The 17664-nt window shown below is 53.9% G+C and overlaps 1 protein-coding gene across 1 annotated transcript in view; it reads right to left on the bottom strand.

Moving 5' to 3' along the window:
• TTC7A (tetratricopeptide repeat domain 7A) overlaps nt 1-17346 on the bottom strand; it is a 577716-nt gene extending 560370 nt beyond the window's left edge. Inside the window, exon 1 of the mRNA XM_073628505.1 lies at nt 17025-17346. Coding sequence (XP_073484606.1) covers nt 17025-17154 — 130 coding nt within the window. The 5' untranslated portion in view covers nt 17155-17346. The remainder of the gene's footprint in view (nt 1-17024) is intronic.
• Nucleotides 17347-17664: the final 318 nt, after the last annotated feature.

Here is a 17664-nt window from a genome sequence, read left to right as displayed (position 1 = left end):
TTTTTTTTTTAAAAGAACAGTGTAAAAATAAAAAATAAAAGGGAAAATAAATAAGAAAAAAAAAAAAATTTTAAACACGCCCCGTCCCGCCGAGCTCACGTGCAGAATGAACACATATGTGAGTAGCGCCCGCATATGAAAACGGTGTTCAAACCACACATGTGAGGTATCGCCGCGATCGGTAGAGCGAGAGCAATAATTCTGACCCTAGACCTCCTCTGTAACTCAAAACATGCAACCTGTAGAATTTTTTAAACGTCGCCTATGGAGATTTTTAAGGATAAAAGTTTGCCGCCATTCCACGAGCGGGCGCAATTTTGAAGCATGACATGTTGGGTATCAATTTACTCGGCTTAACGTTATCTTTCACGATATAAAAAAAACTGGACTAACTTTACAGTTGTCTTATATTTTAATTCAAAAAAGTGTATTTTCTCCAAAAAAGTGCGCTTGTAAGACCGCTGCGCAAATACGGTGTGACAGAAAATATTGCAACGCCCGCCATTTTATTCTCTAGGGTGTTAGAAAAAAAATGTATAATGTTTGGGGGGTTCTAAGTCATTTTCTAGCAAAAAAACATGTTTTTAACTTGTAAACAGGAAGAGGCTCGGTCCTTAAGTAGTTAAGTAGCAAAGCTAATTGCTGGATCAGGAGCGTTAAGCTGAGCTGGGTGTAAACAGGTCGTTTTTTATTTTGTTCAACCAGCTCAAAACTGACAGATCCTCCCATCCACACAAGCGATGGATCTCTCCCGCTCAGACGTTGTATTCTGATAGGAGGGCTCCCCGTTCCAGCAGAACACACTGATTTGCACTCGCAGCCATTGGCTACAAGAGCTGATCAAATGCTGCTTTTCCAGCAAGACCGTGTGAAGGAAGCCGGACGTCGGATCGCCTCCTGTTGAAAAACAGCGGTACATGTGGACCAAAGATTTTCGTTCGGTGTGTACCGGGCTTTGCTACTCAGGGATATTTATGTCAGCAAAGCTTATCTTATTTTTATTGCTTACATGGATACTGCTGGCCAGTAAGGAATGACCTAGATTATGCGATTTCCTCGTGGCTGCAGGAAAGAAAATCGCTCAATTCCATCAACACAGTGAGTGATGATGGAGGAATCCCTCCTGCAGAGCCATCATCTTCTCCTGATGGGGGAGCCGCCTTTGCCAGGAGAACGCAGTGTTTATCAGTAGAGGCTGTAGCCGCTGGCGATAATCACATGTAAAAATCCAACATGCTGGTTGTACCCAAATCAACTGATGGATCGACTTGGGTACAATCAGCCTGCCCATAGATGGATCAATTGTCAGCCGGACCCTAACCGGCCAAGATTCAATCCATCTACACCAGGGATCTTCAAACTACGGCCCTCCAGCTGTTACAGAACTACATGTCCCATGAGGCATTGTAAAACTCTGACATTCACAGACATGACTAGACATGATGGGAATTGTAGTCCCTGAACAACTGGAGGGCCATAGTTTGGAGACCCCTGGTCTACACTCACCGGACACTTCATTAGGTACACCTTGCTAGTACCGGGTTGGACCCCCTTTTGCCTTCAGAACTGCCTTCATTCTTCGTGGCATAGATTCATCAAGGTGTTGGAAACATTCCTCAGAGATTTTGCTCCATAGTGACAGGATGGCATCACACAGTTTCTGCAGATTTGTCGGCTGCACATCCGTGATACCTATCTCCTGTTCCACCACATCCGAAAGATGCTCTATTGGATGAGATCTGGTGAGTGTGGAGGCCATTGGAGTACAGGGACCTCATTGTCCAGTGGTGAGATGATTGGAGCTCTGTGACATGGTGCATTATCCTGCTGGAAGGAGCCATCAGAAGATGGGGAGACTGTAGTCATAAAGGGATGGACTTGGTCAGCAACAATACTCAGGTAGGACTCAGGTAGGACGTGGTTTGTAAACCATGCTCAATTGGTACTAAGGGGCCCAAAGTGTGCCAAGAAAATATCCTCCACACCATTACACCACCACCAGCCTGAACCATTAATACAAGGCAGTATAGATCCATGATTTCATGTTGTTTACACCAAGTTCTGACCCCACCATCTGAATGTTGCAGCTGAAATTGAAACTCATCAGACCAGGCAACGTTTTTCCAATCTTCTATTGTCCACTTTTGGTGATCCTGTGCGAATTGTAGGTATAAAGATAAAGAAAGACCGCGCTTAGGATAATAGAAAACGGTTGCTGCCTCCAATAACAGGGCTCCCCTAAGAGGGCTCTAGGAAATAGGTGAATAATCAACAAATGGGGTGGATTGGCGCTACCTAATAACTAAGAAACTGATATTGGGATATAGGGCTAAGCCTAAAAGAAGGGGATAAGTGGCGGGACTCAGCACCTGCTACCCTAACTAAAAGAACCACAACAAGACCTCTAATGGGGTTCTATTAGGGAGTCTGTGCAGGTATGAATGTATAGAGGGCTAGGCCCTCAAAAATACCTAAATATGAGCAACTATGCCCAAAGACCACCCATAAAGGACTGCCCATACAGTGGCTTAATGGTACATAATAAATGTGTGTGGTTAAAGTAAATATCAACTAAAGGTGGGTGTGGTAACTGTGAACCATACAAGTGTGAGTCATACTTAAAAAAGTCATACTTAAAAAAAACTTATACCTAAAAAAAATGTGCAATAATATTGCTAACTGCATGCAGCAGATATATAATGATACAAAGTGAAATATGTGAATGCAAAAAACACAAATGGTATCAAATATTCAAAAAAGCAAATAAACCATAATCAAAAAAGTTTAGTAAAACTCCAAAAAACATAAAAATCAGGGCGCCATCAAAAGAGGCATATAAGTCTATATTCTGGGTGAAAAAATATATATAGCAGTTCCTGTATACAGGATAATAGGGTTGTGCCCGTATATATAGCAGAAAAAACATCAACAGGTGACTTGAGTACTTAAGGTGACTCCAGGTGACTTCTGTGCCCCCCTCCAGGGTCCCTACTCACCGGATCCAGGGGTAGTAGGCATGTAGTTACTCTCTGTTTGGGTAAGTTCAGCCAGATTTCTGCTATATGGGTCCCAAGAGTATCCGTTTAGTTCCAGATAGGATGAGTATGCCCATGGATACATTCCTATTTTCAGCCTGCTCTGGTCAACCCCTGTAGATGTTACTTTTGACAGACAACTTGGCCTTCATGTTGTGAATTGTAGTCTCAGTTTCCTGTTCTTAGCTGACAGGAGTGGCATCCAGTGTGGTCTTCTGCTGCTGTAGCCCATCTGCTTCAAGGTTCCATGTGTTGTGTGTTCAGAGATGGTATTCTGCATACTTTGGATGTAACGACTGGTTACTTGAGTTAATGTCACCTTTCTATCATCTGGAATCAGTCTGCCCATTCTCCTCTGACATCAACAAGGCGGTTTCCTCCACACTCAATGGATATTTTATGTGGCACCAACAACCATGCCAGGTTCAAAGTCAGTAAAATTCCCATTTCTTCCCCATTCTGATGCTCAGTTTGAACTTCAGCAAGTCGTCTTCACCATGTCTAAATGCATTGAGGTGCTGCCATGTGATTGGCTGATTAGCAATGTTTGTTACCAAGCAATTAAAGTCTCCGGTGAGTGTATGGCCGGCTAACTCTTCTGATCAAGTAATTACCGTCCCGACACAGATTCACACAGACAGTGCAAAAATCTCCACGAGCAACACAGTGAAAGCCTTTCCAGGTTACCAGTATAGAGTTAGATTGGAGGTCTGGTCTGGATGTATTGCTCTCGCTCTGACGTTTGTGGCGATATCTCACACGTGGTGCAATGACTGTTTACATAACCACGTGGGACCTATGTGCGCGTTTGCATTTGCGCATTATTTTTTGTTTTAATTTCATTATTTATTTTATTGAGGCTGGGTTCACACCTATAGAAACTGAATGTGGGGTTCACCGCATCCAAATCACATGGTAGGAGATGATCGGCTCTCTATGGAGAAGGATCACACATCTCCACTGCGGCTCCGGTGCAGATTTATACAGAGTCCGGGGCGTCTTTTGGTCCATTTCAGGTCCCAATTCAGCCCAAAAATTTGGGCTGATATTGGACCTGAAATGGTAAATGGAGACGCACCGGACCTCTGCTGGGAGCCGCATGTGGAAATAGTGTGAACCCAACCTTACATCTGATTGAAAAAAAACACCCAACAAATAGAAAATCTCCATATACACAATCCAATACCCATAGGAAGGAAATCGGGTTCTCCCTGGATGAACTTTACCTATAAATGTCACTACCCAGTTATTTTATGTGCTTGTAGGAAAGAATCCAGGCCTTCTTTTAAAGCAATCTACTGAGCTGGCCAGAACCACCTCTGGAGGGAGTCTATTCCACGTTTTCACAGCTCTTACTGTGAAGAAACCTTTCCATATTTGGAGATGAAATCTCTTTTCTTCTAGACATAAAGAGTACCCCCTTGTCCTCTTGACCATAAAGAGAATAACTCAACACCAAGTTCACTATATGGACCTCTTATATATTTATACATGTTGATCATATCCCCCCCCCCATCATGTCATCTTCTCAGGAGAGAATAAATTCAGTTCCTCCTTTTTTCCCTCCATTCTTCTTTTTTTATTTTTTTTACATTGTACACTAATTTTTTTTTTATTAACTTTATTGCTATCATAAAGAATGAACAGCATCCCTTGTGACAGCATGTGCCATGACAGGTCCTCTCAATGGAGGGATGTGGGATCTATCAGACCCCAAACCTCATGTCTGGTCTCCAATGCACCGATCAGTCTGATCAATCGCTTCACTAGCCGGTAACGGCTTCTTTACATCAGACTGAAACCAGAAAAGACGAAAACCTCATCACCACATAGAGAGGAACCTGACATCAGTTCTTCTCAGTGTATCCCAGGAAGTGGATGCTGCCAGCAGGGGGGGGGTCTGATTTAAATCAAGTCAATTGAAATCATGATTTTTAAAGAGCGTCTATCATCTCTGTCCCACAGCACCTCCTCTGCGGGGACTCTGATGTGATGGGGGGGACTCTGATGTGATTGGGGGGAGCTCTGATGTGATGGGGGGAGCTCTGATGTGATGGGGGGACTCTGATGTGATGGGGGGAGCTCTGATGTTATGGGGGGACTCTGATGTGATGGGGGGGAGCTCTGATGTGATTGGGGGGAGCTCTGATGTGATTGGGGGGAGCTCTGATGTGATGGGGGGGAGCTCTGATGTGATTGGGGGGAGCTCTGATGTGATGGGGGGGGCTCTGATGTGATTGGGGGGCGCTCTGATGTGATGGGAGGGCTCTGATGTGATTGGGGGGAGCTCTGATGTGATGGGGGGAGCTCTGATGTGATGGGGGGACTCTGATGTGATGGGGGGAGCTCTGATGTGATGGGAGGGCTCTGATGTGATGGGGGGGCTCTGATGTGATGGAGGCTGTGATGGGGGGACTCTGATGTGATGGGGGGGACTCTGATGTGATGGGGGGCTCTGATGTGATGGGGGGGCTCTGATGTGATGGGGGGGCTCTGATGTGATGGGGGGCTCTGATGTGATGGGGGGACTCTGATGTGATGGGGGGACTCTGATGTGATGGGGGGCTCTGATGTGATGGGGGGGCTCTGATGTTATGGGGGGCTCTGATGTAAAGGGGGACTCTGATGTGATGGGGGGCTCTGATGTGATGGGGGGAGCTCTGATGTTATGGGGGGCTCTGATGTAAAGGGGGACTCTGATGTGATGGGGGGGCTCTGATGTTATGGGGGGGCTCTGATGTAAAGGGGGACTCTGATGTGATGGGGGGCTCTGATGTGATGGGGGGGGGCTCTGATGTGATGGGGGGACTCTGATGTAAAGGGGGACTCTGATGTGATGGGGGGGCTCTGATGTTATGGGGGGCTCTGATGTAAAGGGGGACTCTGATGTGATGGGGGGGCTCTGATGTTATGGGGGGCTCTGATGTAAAGGGGGACTCTGATGTGATGGGGGGCTCTGATGTGATGGGGGGGAGCTCTGATGTGATTGGGGGGAGCTCTGATGTGATTGGGGGGAGCTCTGATGTGATTGGGGGGAGCTCTGATGTGATGGGGGGGAGCTCTGATGTGATTGGGGGGAGCTCTGATGTGATGGGGGGGAGCTCTGATGTGATTGGGGGGAGCTCTGATGTGATGGGGGGACTCTGATGTGATTGGGGGGAGCTCTGATGTGATGGGGGGACTCTGATGTGATGGGGGGAGCTCTGATGTTATGGGGGGACTCTGATGTGATGGGGGGGAGCTCTGATGTGATTGGGGGGAGCTCTGATGTGATGGGAGGGCTCTGATGTGATTGGGGGGAGCTCTGATGTGATGGGGGGGAGCTCTGATGTGATGGGGGGAGCTCTGATGTGATGGGGGGAGCTCTGATGTGATGGGAGGGCTCTGATGTGATGGGGGGGCTCTGATGTGATGGGGGCTGTGATGGGGGGACTCTGATGTGATGGGGGGGACTCTGATGTGATGGGGGGCTCTGATGTGATGGGGGGGGCTCTGATGTGATGGGGGGGCTCTGATGTGATGGGGGGCTCTGATGTGATGGGGGGACTCTGATGTGATGGGGGGGACTCTGATGTGATGGTGGGCTCTGATGTGATGGGGGGGCTCTGATGTTATGGGGGGCTCTGATGTAAAGGGGGACTCTGATGTGATGGGGGGACTCTGATGTGATGGGGGGCTCTGATGTGATGGGGGGAGCTCTGATGTAAAGGGGGGCTCTGATGTAAAGGGGGACTCTGATGTGATGGGGGGGCTCTGATGTTATGGGGGGGCTCTGATGTAAAGGGGGACTCTGATGTGATGGGGGGCTCTGATGTGATGGGGGGGCTCTGATGTGATGGGGGGACTCTGATGTAAAGGGGGACTCTGATGTGATGGGGGGCTCTGATGTGATGGGGGGCTCTGATGTGATGGGGGGAGCTCTGATGTTATGGGGGGGCTCTGATGTAAAGGGGGACTCTGATGTGATGGGGGGCTCTGATGTAAAGGGGGACTCTGATGTGATGGGGGGCTCTGATGTGATGGGGGGGCTCTGATGTAAAGGGGGACTCTGATGTGATGGGGGACTCTGATGTGATGGGGGGCTCTGATGTGATGGGGGGAGCTCTGATGTTATGGGGGGCTCTGATGTAAAGGGGGACTCTGATGTGATGGGGGGGCTCTGATGTTATGGGGGGCTCTGATGTAAAGGGGGACTCTGATGTGATGGGGGGCTCTGATGTGATGGGGGGAGCTCTGATGTTATGGGGGGGCTCTGATGTAAAGGGGGACTCTGATGTGATGGGGGGCTCTGATGTTATGGGGGGCTCTGATGTAAAGGGGGACTCTGATGTGATGGGGGGCTCTGATGTGATGGGGGGGCTCTGATGTAAAGGGGGACTCTGATGTGATGGGGGGACTCTGATGTGATGGGGGGCTCTGATGTGATGGGGGGCTCTGATGTGATGGGGGCTTTGATGTGATGGGGGGCTCTGATGTGATGGGGGGAGCTCTGATGTTATGGGGGGGCTCTGATGTAAAGGGGGACTCTGATGTGATGGGGGGGCTCTGATGTTATGGGGGGCTCTGATGTGATGGGGGGCTCTGATGTGATGGGGGAGCTCTGATGTTATGGGGGGCTCTGATGTAAAGGGGGACTCTGATGTGATGGGGGGCTCTGATGTGATGGGGGGGCTCTGATGTGATGGGGGGACTCTGATGTAAAGGGGGGCTCTGATGTGATGGGGGGAGCTCTGATGTTATGGGGGACTCTGATGTAAAGGGGGACTCTGATGTGATGGGGGGGGCTCTGATGTAAAGGGGAACTCTGATGTGATGGGGGGACTCTGATGTGATGGGGGGCTCTGATGTGATGGGGGGAGCTCTGATGTTATGGGGGGGGCTCTGATGTAAAGGGGGACTCTGATGTGATGGGGGGCTCTGATGTGATGGGGGGGACTCTGATGTTATGGGGGGCTCTGATGTGATGGGAGGGCTCTGATGTGATGGGGGGACTCTGATGTGATGGGGGGGGCTCTGATGTGATGGGGGGCTCTGATGTTATGGGGGGGCTCTGATGTGATGGGAGGGCTCTGATGTGATGGGGGGACTCTGATGTGATGGGGGACTCTGATGTGATGGGGGACTCTGATGTGATGGGGGGGCTCTGATGTGATGGGAGGGCTCTGATGTGATGGGGGGACTCTGATGTGATGGGGGGGCTCTGATGTGATGGGGGGCTCTGATGTTATGGGGGGGCTCTGATGTGATGGGAGGGCTCTGATGTGATGGGGGGACTCTGATGTGATGGGGGACTCTGATGTGATGGGGGACTCTGATGTGATGGGGGGGCTCTGATGTGATGGGAGGGCTCTGATGTGATGGGGGGACTCTGATGTGATGGGGGGGCTCTGATGTGATGGGGGGCTCTGATGTTATGGGGGGGCTCTGATGTGATGGGAGGGCTCTGATGTGATGGGGGGCTCTGATGTTATGGGGGGGCTCTGATGTGATGGGAGGGCTCTGATGTGATGGGAGGGCTCTGATGTGATGGGGGGACTCTGATGTGATGGGGGGGGCTCTGATGTGATGGGGGGGCTCTGATGTGATGGGGGGGCTCTGATGTGATGGGAGGGCTCTGATGTGATGGGGGGGGCTCTGATGTGATGGGGGGGCTCTGATGTGATGGGGGGCTCTGATGTGATGGGGGGGCTCTGATGTGATGGGGGGGCTCTGATGTTATGGGGGGCTCTGATGTAAAGGGGGACTCTGATGTGATGGGGGGCTCTGATGTGATGGGGGGACTCTGATGTGATGGGGGACTCTGATGTGATGGGGGACTCTGATGTGATGGGGGGGCTCTGATGTGATGGGGGGACTCTGATGTGATGGGGGGGCTCTGATGTGATGGGGGGCTCTGATGTTATGGGGGGGCTCTGATGTGATGGGAGGGCTCTGATGTGATGGGGGGCTCTGATGTTATGGGGGGGCTCTGATGTGATGGGAGGGCTCTGATGTTATGGGGGGGCTCTGATGTTATGGGGGGGCTCTGATGTGATGGGGGACTCTGATGTGATGGGGGGCTCTGATGTTATGGGGGGGCTCTGATGTGATGGGAGGGCTCTGATGTTATGGGGGGGCTCTGATGTGATGGGAGGGCTCTGATGTGATGGGGGAGCTCTGATGTTATGGGGGGGCTCTGATGTGATGGGAGGGCTCTGATGTTATGGGGGGGCTCTGATGTGATGGGGGGCTCTGATGTTATGGGGGGCTCTGATGTGATGGGGGACTCTGATGTGATGGGGGGCTCTGATGTTATGGAGGGCTCTGATGTGATGGGGGACTCTGATGTGATGGGGGGCTCTGATGTTATGGGGGGCTCTGATGTGATGGGGGACTCTGATGTGATGGGGGGCTCTGATGTGATGGGGGGCTCTGATGTTATGGAGGGCTCTGATGTGATGGGGGCTGTGATGGAGGGCTCTGATGTGATGGGGGACTCTGATGTGATGGGGGGCTCTGATGTTATGGGGGGCTCTGATGTGATGGGAGGGCTCTGATGTGATGGGGGCTCTGATGTTATGGGGGGGCTCTGATGTGATGGGAGGGCTCTGATGTTATGGGGGGGCTCTGATGTGATGGGGGACTCTGATGTGATGGGGGGGCTCTGATGTGATGGGAGGGCTCTGATGTGATGGGGGGCTCTGATGTTATGGGGGGGCTCTGATGTGATGGGAGGGCTCTGATGTGATGGGGGGACTCTGATGTGATGGGGGACTCTGATGTGATGGGGGACTCTGATGTGATGGGGGGGCTCTGATGTGATGGGAGGGCTCTGATGTGATGGGAGGGCTCTGATGTTATGGAGGGCTCTGATGTGATGGGGGACTCTGATGTGATGGGGGGCTCTGATGTTATGGGGGGCTCTGATGTGATGGGGGACTCTGATGTGATGGGGGGCTCTGATGTGATGGGGGGCTCTGATGTTATGGAGGGCTCTGATGTGATGGGGGCTGTGATGGGGGGCTCTGATGTGATGGGGGACTCTGATGTGATGGGGGGCTCTGATGTTATGGGGGGGCTCTGATGTGATGGGAGGGCTCTGATGTGATGGGGGGCTCTGATGTTATGGGGGGGCTCTGATGTGATGGGAGGGCTCTGATGTTATGGGGGGGCTCTGATGTGATGGGGGACTCTGATGTGATGGGGGGGCTCTGATGTGATGGGAGGGCTCTGATGTGATGGGGGGCTCTGATGTTATGGGGGGGCTCTGATGTGATGGGAGGGCTCTGATGTGATGGGGGGACTCTGATGTGATGGGGGACTCTGATGTGATGGGGGACTCTGATGTGATGGGGGGGCTCTGATGTGATGGGAGGGCTCTGATGTGATGGGGGGACTCTGATGTGATGGGGGGGCTCTGATGTGATGGGGGGCTCTGATGTTATGGGGGGGCTCTGATGTGATGGGAGGGCTCTGATGTGATGGGGGGACTCAGATGTGATGGGGGCTCTGATGTGATGGGGGGCTCTGATGTGATGGGGGGGCTCTGATGTGATGGGAGGGCTCTGATGTTATGGGGGGGCTCTGATGTTATGAGGGGGCTCTGATGTGATGGGGGAGCTCTGATGTTATGGGGGGACTCTGATGTGATGGGGGGGAGCTCTGATGTGATTGGGGGGAGCTCTGATGTGATGGGGGGAGCTCTGATGTGATGGGGGGGAGCTCTGATGTGATGGGGGGAGCTCTGATGTGATGGGAGGGCTCTGATGTGATGGGGGGCTCTGATGTGATGGGGGCTGTGATGGGGGGACTCTGATGTGATGGGGGGGACTCTGATGTGATGGGGGGCTCTGATGTGATGGGGGGGCTCTGATGTGAAGGGGGGGCTCTGATGTGATGGGGGGGCTCTGATGTGATGGGGGGACTCTGATGTGATGGGGGGACTCTGATGTGATGGGGGGCTCTGATGTGATGGGGGGGGCTCTGATGTTATGGGGGGCTCTGATGTAAAGGGGGACTCTGATGTGATGGGGGGACTCTGATGTGATGGGGGGCTCTGATGTGATGGGGGGAGCTCTGATGTTATGGGGGGCTCTGATGTAAAGGGGGACTCTGATGTGATGGGGGGGCTCTGATGTTATGGGGGGCTCTGATGTAAAGGGGGACTCTGATGTGATGGGGGGCTCTGATGTGATGGGGGGGCTCTAATGTGATGGGGGGACTCTGATGTAAAGGGGGACTCTGATGTGATGGGGGGCTCTGATGTGATGGGGGGCTCTGATGTGATGGGGGGAGCTCTGATGTTATGGGGGGGCTCTGATGTAAAGGGGGACTCTGATGTGATGGGGGGCTCTGATGTAAAGGGGGACTCTGATGTGATGGGGGGCTCTGATGTGATGGGGGGCTCTGATGTGATGGGGGGGGCTCTGATGTAAAGGGGGACTCTGATGTGATGGGGGACTCTGATGTGATGGGGGGCTCTGATGTGATGGGGGGAGCTCTGATGTTATGGGGGGCTCTGATGTAAAGGGGGACTCTGATGTGATGGGGGGGCTCTGATGTTATGGGGGGCTCTGATGTAAAGGGGGACTCTGATGTGATGGGGGGCTCTGATGTGATGGGGGGCTCTGATGTGATGGGGGGAGCTCTGATGTTATGGGGGGGCTCTGATGTAAAGGGGGACTCTGATGTGATGGGGGGGCTCTGATGTTATGGGGGGCTCTGATGTAAAGGGGGACTCTGATGTGATGGGGGGCTCTGATGTGATGGGGGGGGGCTCTGATGTAAAGGGGGACTCTGATGTGATGGGGGGACTCTGATGTGATGGGGGGCTCTGATGTGATGGGGGGCTCTGATGTGATGGGGGGCTCTGATGTGATGGGGGGAGCTCTGATGTTATGGGGGGGCTCTGATGTAAAGGGGGACTCTGATGTGATGGGGGGGCTCTGATGTTATGGGGGGACTCTGATGTAAAGGGGGGCTCTGATGTGATGGGGGGAGCTCTGATGTTATGGGGGACTCTGATGTAAAGGGGGACTCTGATGTGATGGGGGGGGCTCTGATGTTATGGGGGGCTCTGATGTAAAGGGGGACTCTGATGTGATGGGGGGACTCTGATGTGATGGGGGGCTCTGATGTGATGGGGGGAGCTCTGATGTTATGGGGGGGCTCTGATGTAAAGGGGGACTCTGATGTGATGGGGGGCTCTGATGTGATGGGGGGGGCTCTGATGTGATGGGGGGCTCTGATGTGATGGGGGGGCTCTGATGTTATGGGGGGGCTCTGATGTGATGGGAGGGCTCTGATGTGATGGGGGGCTCTGATGTTATGGGGGGGCTCTGATGTGATGGGAGGGCTCTGATGTGATGGGGGGGCTCTGATGTGATGGGGGGGCTCTGATGTGATGGGGGGCTCTGATGTTATGGGGGGGCTCTGATGTGATAGGAGGGCTCTGATGTGATGGGGGGACTCTGATGTGATGGGGGACTCTGATGTGATGGGGGACTCTGATGTGATGGGGGGCTCTGATGTGATGGGAGGGCTCTGATGTGATGGGGGGACTCTGATGTGATGGGGGGGCTCTGATGTGATGGGGGGCTCTGATGTTATGGGGGGGCTCTGATGTGATGGGAGGGCTCTGATGTGATGGGGGGCTCTGATGTTATGGGGGGGCTCTGATGTGATGGGAGGGCTCTGATGTGATGGGGGGACTCTGATGTGATGGGGGGGCTCTGATGTGATGGGGGGCTCTGATGTTATGGGGGGGCTCTGATGTGATGGGAGGGCTCTGATGTGATGGGGGGACTCTGATGTGATGGGGGACTCTGATGTGATGGGGGACTCTGATGTGATGGGGGGGCTCTGATGTGATGGGAGGGCTCTGATGTGATGGGGGGACTCTGATGTGATGGGGGGGCTCTGATGTGATGGGGGGCTTTGATGTTATGGGGGGGCTCTGATGTGATGGGAGGGCTCTGATGTGATGGGGGGCTCTGATGTTATGGGGGGGCTCTGATGTGATGGGAGGACTTTGATGTGATGGGGGGGGCTCTGATGTGATGGGGGGGGCTCTGATGTGATGGGGGGCTCTGATGTGATGGGAGGGCTCTGATGTGATGGGGGGGGCTCTGATGTGATGGGGGGCTCTGATGTGATGGGAGGGCTCTGATGTGATGGGGGGCTCTGATGTGATGGGGGGGCTCTGATGTGATGGGGGGGCTCTGATGTGATGGGGGCTCTGATGTGATGGGGGGGGCTCTGATGTGATGGGAGGGCTCTGATGTGATGGGGGGACTCTGATGTGATGGGGGACTCTGATGTGATGGGGGACTCTGATGTGATGGGGGGGCTCTGATGTGATGGGAGGGCTCTGATGTGATGGGGGGACTCTGATGTGATGGGGGGGCTCTGATGTGATGGGGGGCTCTGATGTTATGGGGGGGCTCTGATGTGATGGGAGGGCTCTGATGTGATGGGGGGCTCTGATGTTATGGGGGGGCTCTGATGTGATGGGAGGGCTCTGATGTTATGGGGGGGGCTCTGATGTTATGGGAGGGCTCTGATGTGATGGGGGACTCTGATGTGATGGGGGGCTCTGATGTTATGGGGGGGCTCTGATGTGATGGGAGGGCTCTGATGTTATGGGGGGGCTCTGATGTGATGGGAGGGCTCTGATGTGATGGGGGAGCTCTGATGTTATGGGGGGGCTCTGATGTGATGGGAGGGCTCTGATGTTATGGGGGGGCTCTGATGTGATGGGGGGCTCTGATGTTATGGGGGGCTCTGATGTGATGGGGGACTCTGATGTGATGGGGGGCTCTGATGTTATGGAGGGCTCTGATGTGATGGGGGACTCTGATGTGATGGGGGCTCTGATGTTATGGGGGGCTCTGATGTGATGGGGGACTCTGATGTGATGGGGGGCTCTGATGTGATGGGGGGCTCTGATGTTATGGAGGGCTCTGATGTGATGGGGGCTGTGATGGGGGGCTCTGATGTGATGGGGGACTCTGATGTGATGGGGGGCTCTGATGTTATGGGGGGGCTCTGATGTGATGGGGGGCTCTGATGTTATGGGGGGGCTCTGATGTGATGGGAGGGCTCTGATGTTATGGGGGGGCTCTGATGTGATGGGGGACTCTGATGTGATGGGGGGGCTCTGATGTGATGGGAGGGCTCTGATGTGATGGGGGGCTCTGATGTTATGGGGGGGCTCTGATGTGATGGGAGGGCTCTGATGTGATGGGGGGACTCTGATGTGATGGGGGACTCTGATGTGATGGGGGACTCTGATGTGATGGGAGGGCTCTGATGTGATGGGGGGACTCTGATGTGATGGGGGGGCTCTGATGTGATGGGGGGCTCTGATGTTATGGGGGGGCTCTGATGTGATGGGAGGGCTCTGATGTGATGGGGGGGCTCTGATGTGATGGGAGGGCTCTGATGTTATGGGGGGGCTCTGATGTGATGGGGGACTCTGATGTGATGGGGGGCTCTGATGTTATGGGGGGGAGCTCTGATGTGATGGGAGGGCTCTGATGTTATGGGGGGGCTCTGATGTGATGGGAGGGCTCTGATGTTATGGGGGGGCTCTGATGTTATGGGGGGGCTCTGATGTGATGGGAGGGCTCTGATGTGATGGGGGAGCTCTGATGTTATGGGGGGGCTCTGATGTGATGGGGGACTCTGATGTGATGGGGGGCTCTGATGTGATGGGGGGCTCTGATGTTATGGAGGGCTCTGATGTGATGGGGGACTCTGATGTGATGGGGGGGCTCTGATGTGATGGGAGGGCTCTGATGTTATGGGGGGACTCTGATGTGATGGGGGACTCTGATGTGATGGGGGAGCTCTGATGTTATGGGGGGGCTCTGATGTTATGGGGGGGCTCTGATGTGATGGGGGGCTCTGATGTGATGGGAGAGCTCTGATGTGATGGGGGGGCTCTGATGTGATGGGGGACTCTGATGTGATGGGGGGAGCTCTGATGTGATGGGGGGACTCTGATGTGATGGGGGGGGACTCTGATGTGATGGGGGGGCTCTGATGTGATGGGGGGGACTCTGATGTGATGGAGGACTCTGATGTGATGGAGGGGGACTCTGATGTGATGGGGGGGCTCTGATGTGATGGGGGGGCTCTGATGTGATGGGGGGGGACTCTGATGTGATGGGAGGGCTCTGATGTGATGGGAGGACTCTGATGTGATGGGAGGACTCTGATGTGATGGAGGGCTCTGATGTGATGGGGGACTCTGATGTGATGGGGGGAGCTCTGATGTGATGGGGGGGCTCTGATGTGATGGGGGGGGACTCTGATGTGATGGGAGGGCTCTGATGTGATGGGAGGACTCTGATGTGATGGGAGGGCTCTGATGTTATGGGGGGGCTCTGATGTGATGGGGGGGCTCTGATGTGATGGGGGGGACTCTGATGTGATGGAGGACTCTGATGTGATGGGGGGGGGACTCTGATGTGATGGGGGGGCTCTGATGTGATGGGGGGGGACTCTGATGTGATGGGAGGGCTCTGATGTGATGGGAGGACTCTGATGTGATGGGAGGACTCTGATGTGATGGAGGGCTCTGATGTGATGGGAGGACTCTGATGTGATGGGAGGGCTCTGATGTGATGGAGGGCTCTGATGTGATGGGAGGGCTCTGATGTGATGGGAGGGCTCTGATGTGATGGGAGGGCTCTGATGTGATGGGAGGACTCTGATGTGATGGAGGGCTCTGATGTGATGGGGGGCTCTGATGTGATGGAGGGCTCTGATGTGATGGGGGGGGACTCTGATGTGATGGGAGGGCTCTGATGTTATGGGGGGGCTCTGATGTGATGGGGGGACTCTGATGTGATGGGGGGGACCTCTGATGTGATGGGGGGGGACTCTGATGTGATGGGGGGGCTCTGATGTGATGGGGGGGGGACTCTGATGTGATGGGGGGGACTCTGATGTGATGGGGGGGGCTCTGATGTGATGGGAGGGCTCTGATGTGATGGGAGGGCTCTGATGTGATGGGGGGACTCTGATGTGATGGGGGGACTCTGATGTGATGGGGGGACTCTGATGTGATGGGGGGGGACTCTGATGTGATGGGGGGGGGACTCTGATGTGATGGGGGGGCTCTGATGTGATGGGGGGGACTCTGATGTGATGGGGGGGGACTCTGATGTGATGGGGGGGCTCTGATGTTATGGGGGACTCTGATGTGATGGGGGGGCTCTGATGTTATGGGGGACTCTGATGTGATGGGGGGACTCTGATGTGATGGGGGGACTCTGATGTGATGGGGGGACTCTGATGTGATGGGGGGGGACTCTGATGTGATGGGGGGGACTCTGATGTGATGGGGGGGACTCTGATGTGATGGGGGGGGCTCTGATGTGATGGGGGGGACTCTGATGTGATGGGGGGGGACTCTGATGTGATGGGGGGGCTCTGATGTTATGGGGGACTCTGATGTGATGGGGGGGCTCTGATGTTATGGGGGACTCTGATGTGATGGGGGGGCTCTGATGTTATAGGGGACTCTGATGTGATGGGGGGGCTCTGATGTTATAGGGGACTCTGATGTGATGGGGGGGCTCTGATGTAAAGCTCATTGTATCCTGACAGTTGTATGTAGGGGGTCCTGGTCTCCGGTTCCTCTGTGTGTCACACCCCCCCGGGGTTCCCCCATAACATGTAGACATAATGATGACATAAGATGATGACAGATTTGGGTGTCAGAAGACAGAACTGCAGGAAATCCATGTGACGCCTCAGTGCACCCAGATAACCGCCACCAATCATGTTCAGGAAGTGCTGTGATCTCAGGGGCCCGGGGCCCCTCACCCTGACACTTCCTGCCCTCCAGTACACAGTGCTGTGTTATCAGTGCCAAGTCACCTGTCTGGGTGTGCAGCTCACCTTGAGCCCAGCCCTCAGCTGCCTGCCACTGATGGGGTGTGATCAGTGCAGGTACCGGGGCAGGGATTGGGAGGGGGGGAGGGGGGGGGGGTCACCTACCGGTACTGTCGGGGCCCCTGGGGGCCAGCTGCTTGCTCAGGCTCAGGATCTTCTCCCACTGACACTCTGCCCTGCAGCGCTCTATCTCTGCCTCCAGCTTCAGGTGGGACTGGGACAGCCTGGAAGCCATGACCTGTCACAGGGACGGAGGGGCCCCCGGACCGCACACAGAAGGGGTCCCTGGACCGCACACAGAAGGGGCCCCGGACCGCACACAGAAGGGGCCCCGGACTTCTCCAGCTGCGGCTCTGCTCTGCACTCTGTCTGCGGATCGCTCAACAACTCTCAGCCTGCAGCTGCTTCCTCCGCCTCCATTTCCGGGGGGCGCACGCTGATTGGCCGCCGACGGACGGAGCCCGGTGCTGATTGGACGATTGTTACTTCTTTGGCCAGCACCTTGTGTGCTCGGTGCCAGGCAGGTGAGGGCACTGACAGATCAATGACAGGTCTATGGGGGTGTGTGATCAGATCACCGACATCGGCTATTCTATTATCTCCTTCTATTATCTCCTTCTATTATCTCCTTCTATACCCAACAACACTCATCTCATTCATAATAATACACCATACTGATTGTTAGCATTACATTTATATATAGTACAGTATATATATATATATATATATATATATATATATATAT

Source organism: Aquarana catesbeiana, linkage group LG04 (genome assembly GCF_042186555.1).
Source record: "Aquarana catesbeiana isolate 2022-GZ linkage group LG04, ASM4218655v1, whole genome shotgun sequence".
NCBI classification, from domain to species: Eukaryota; Metazoa; Chordata; class Amphibia; order Anura; family Ranidae; genus Aquarana; species Aquarana catesbeiana.
This window is presented reverse-complemented; position numbering and strand designations above follow the sequence as displayed.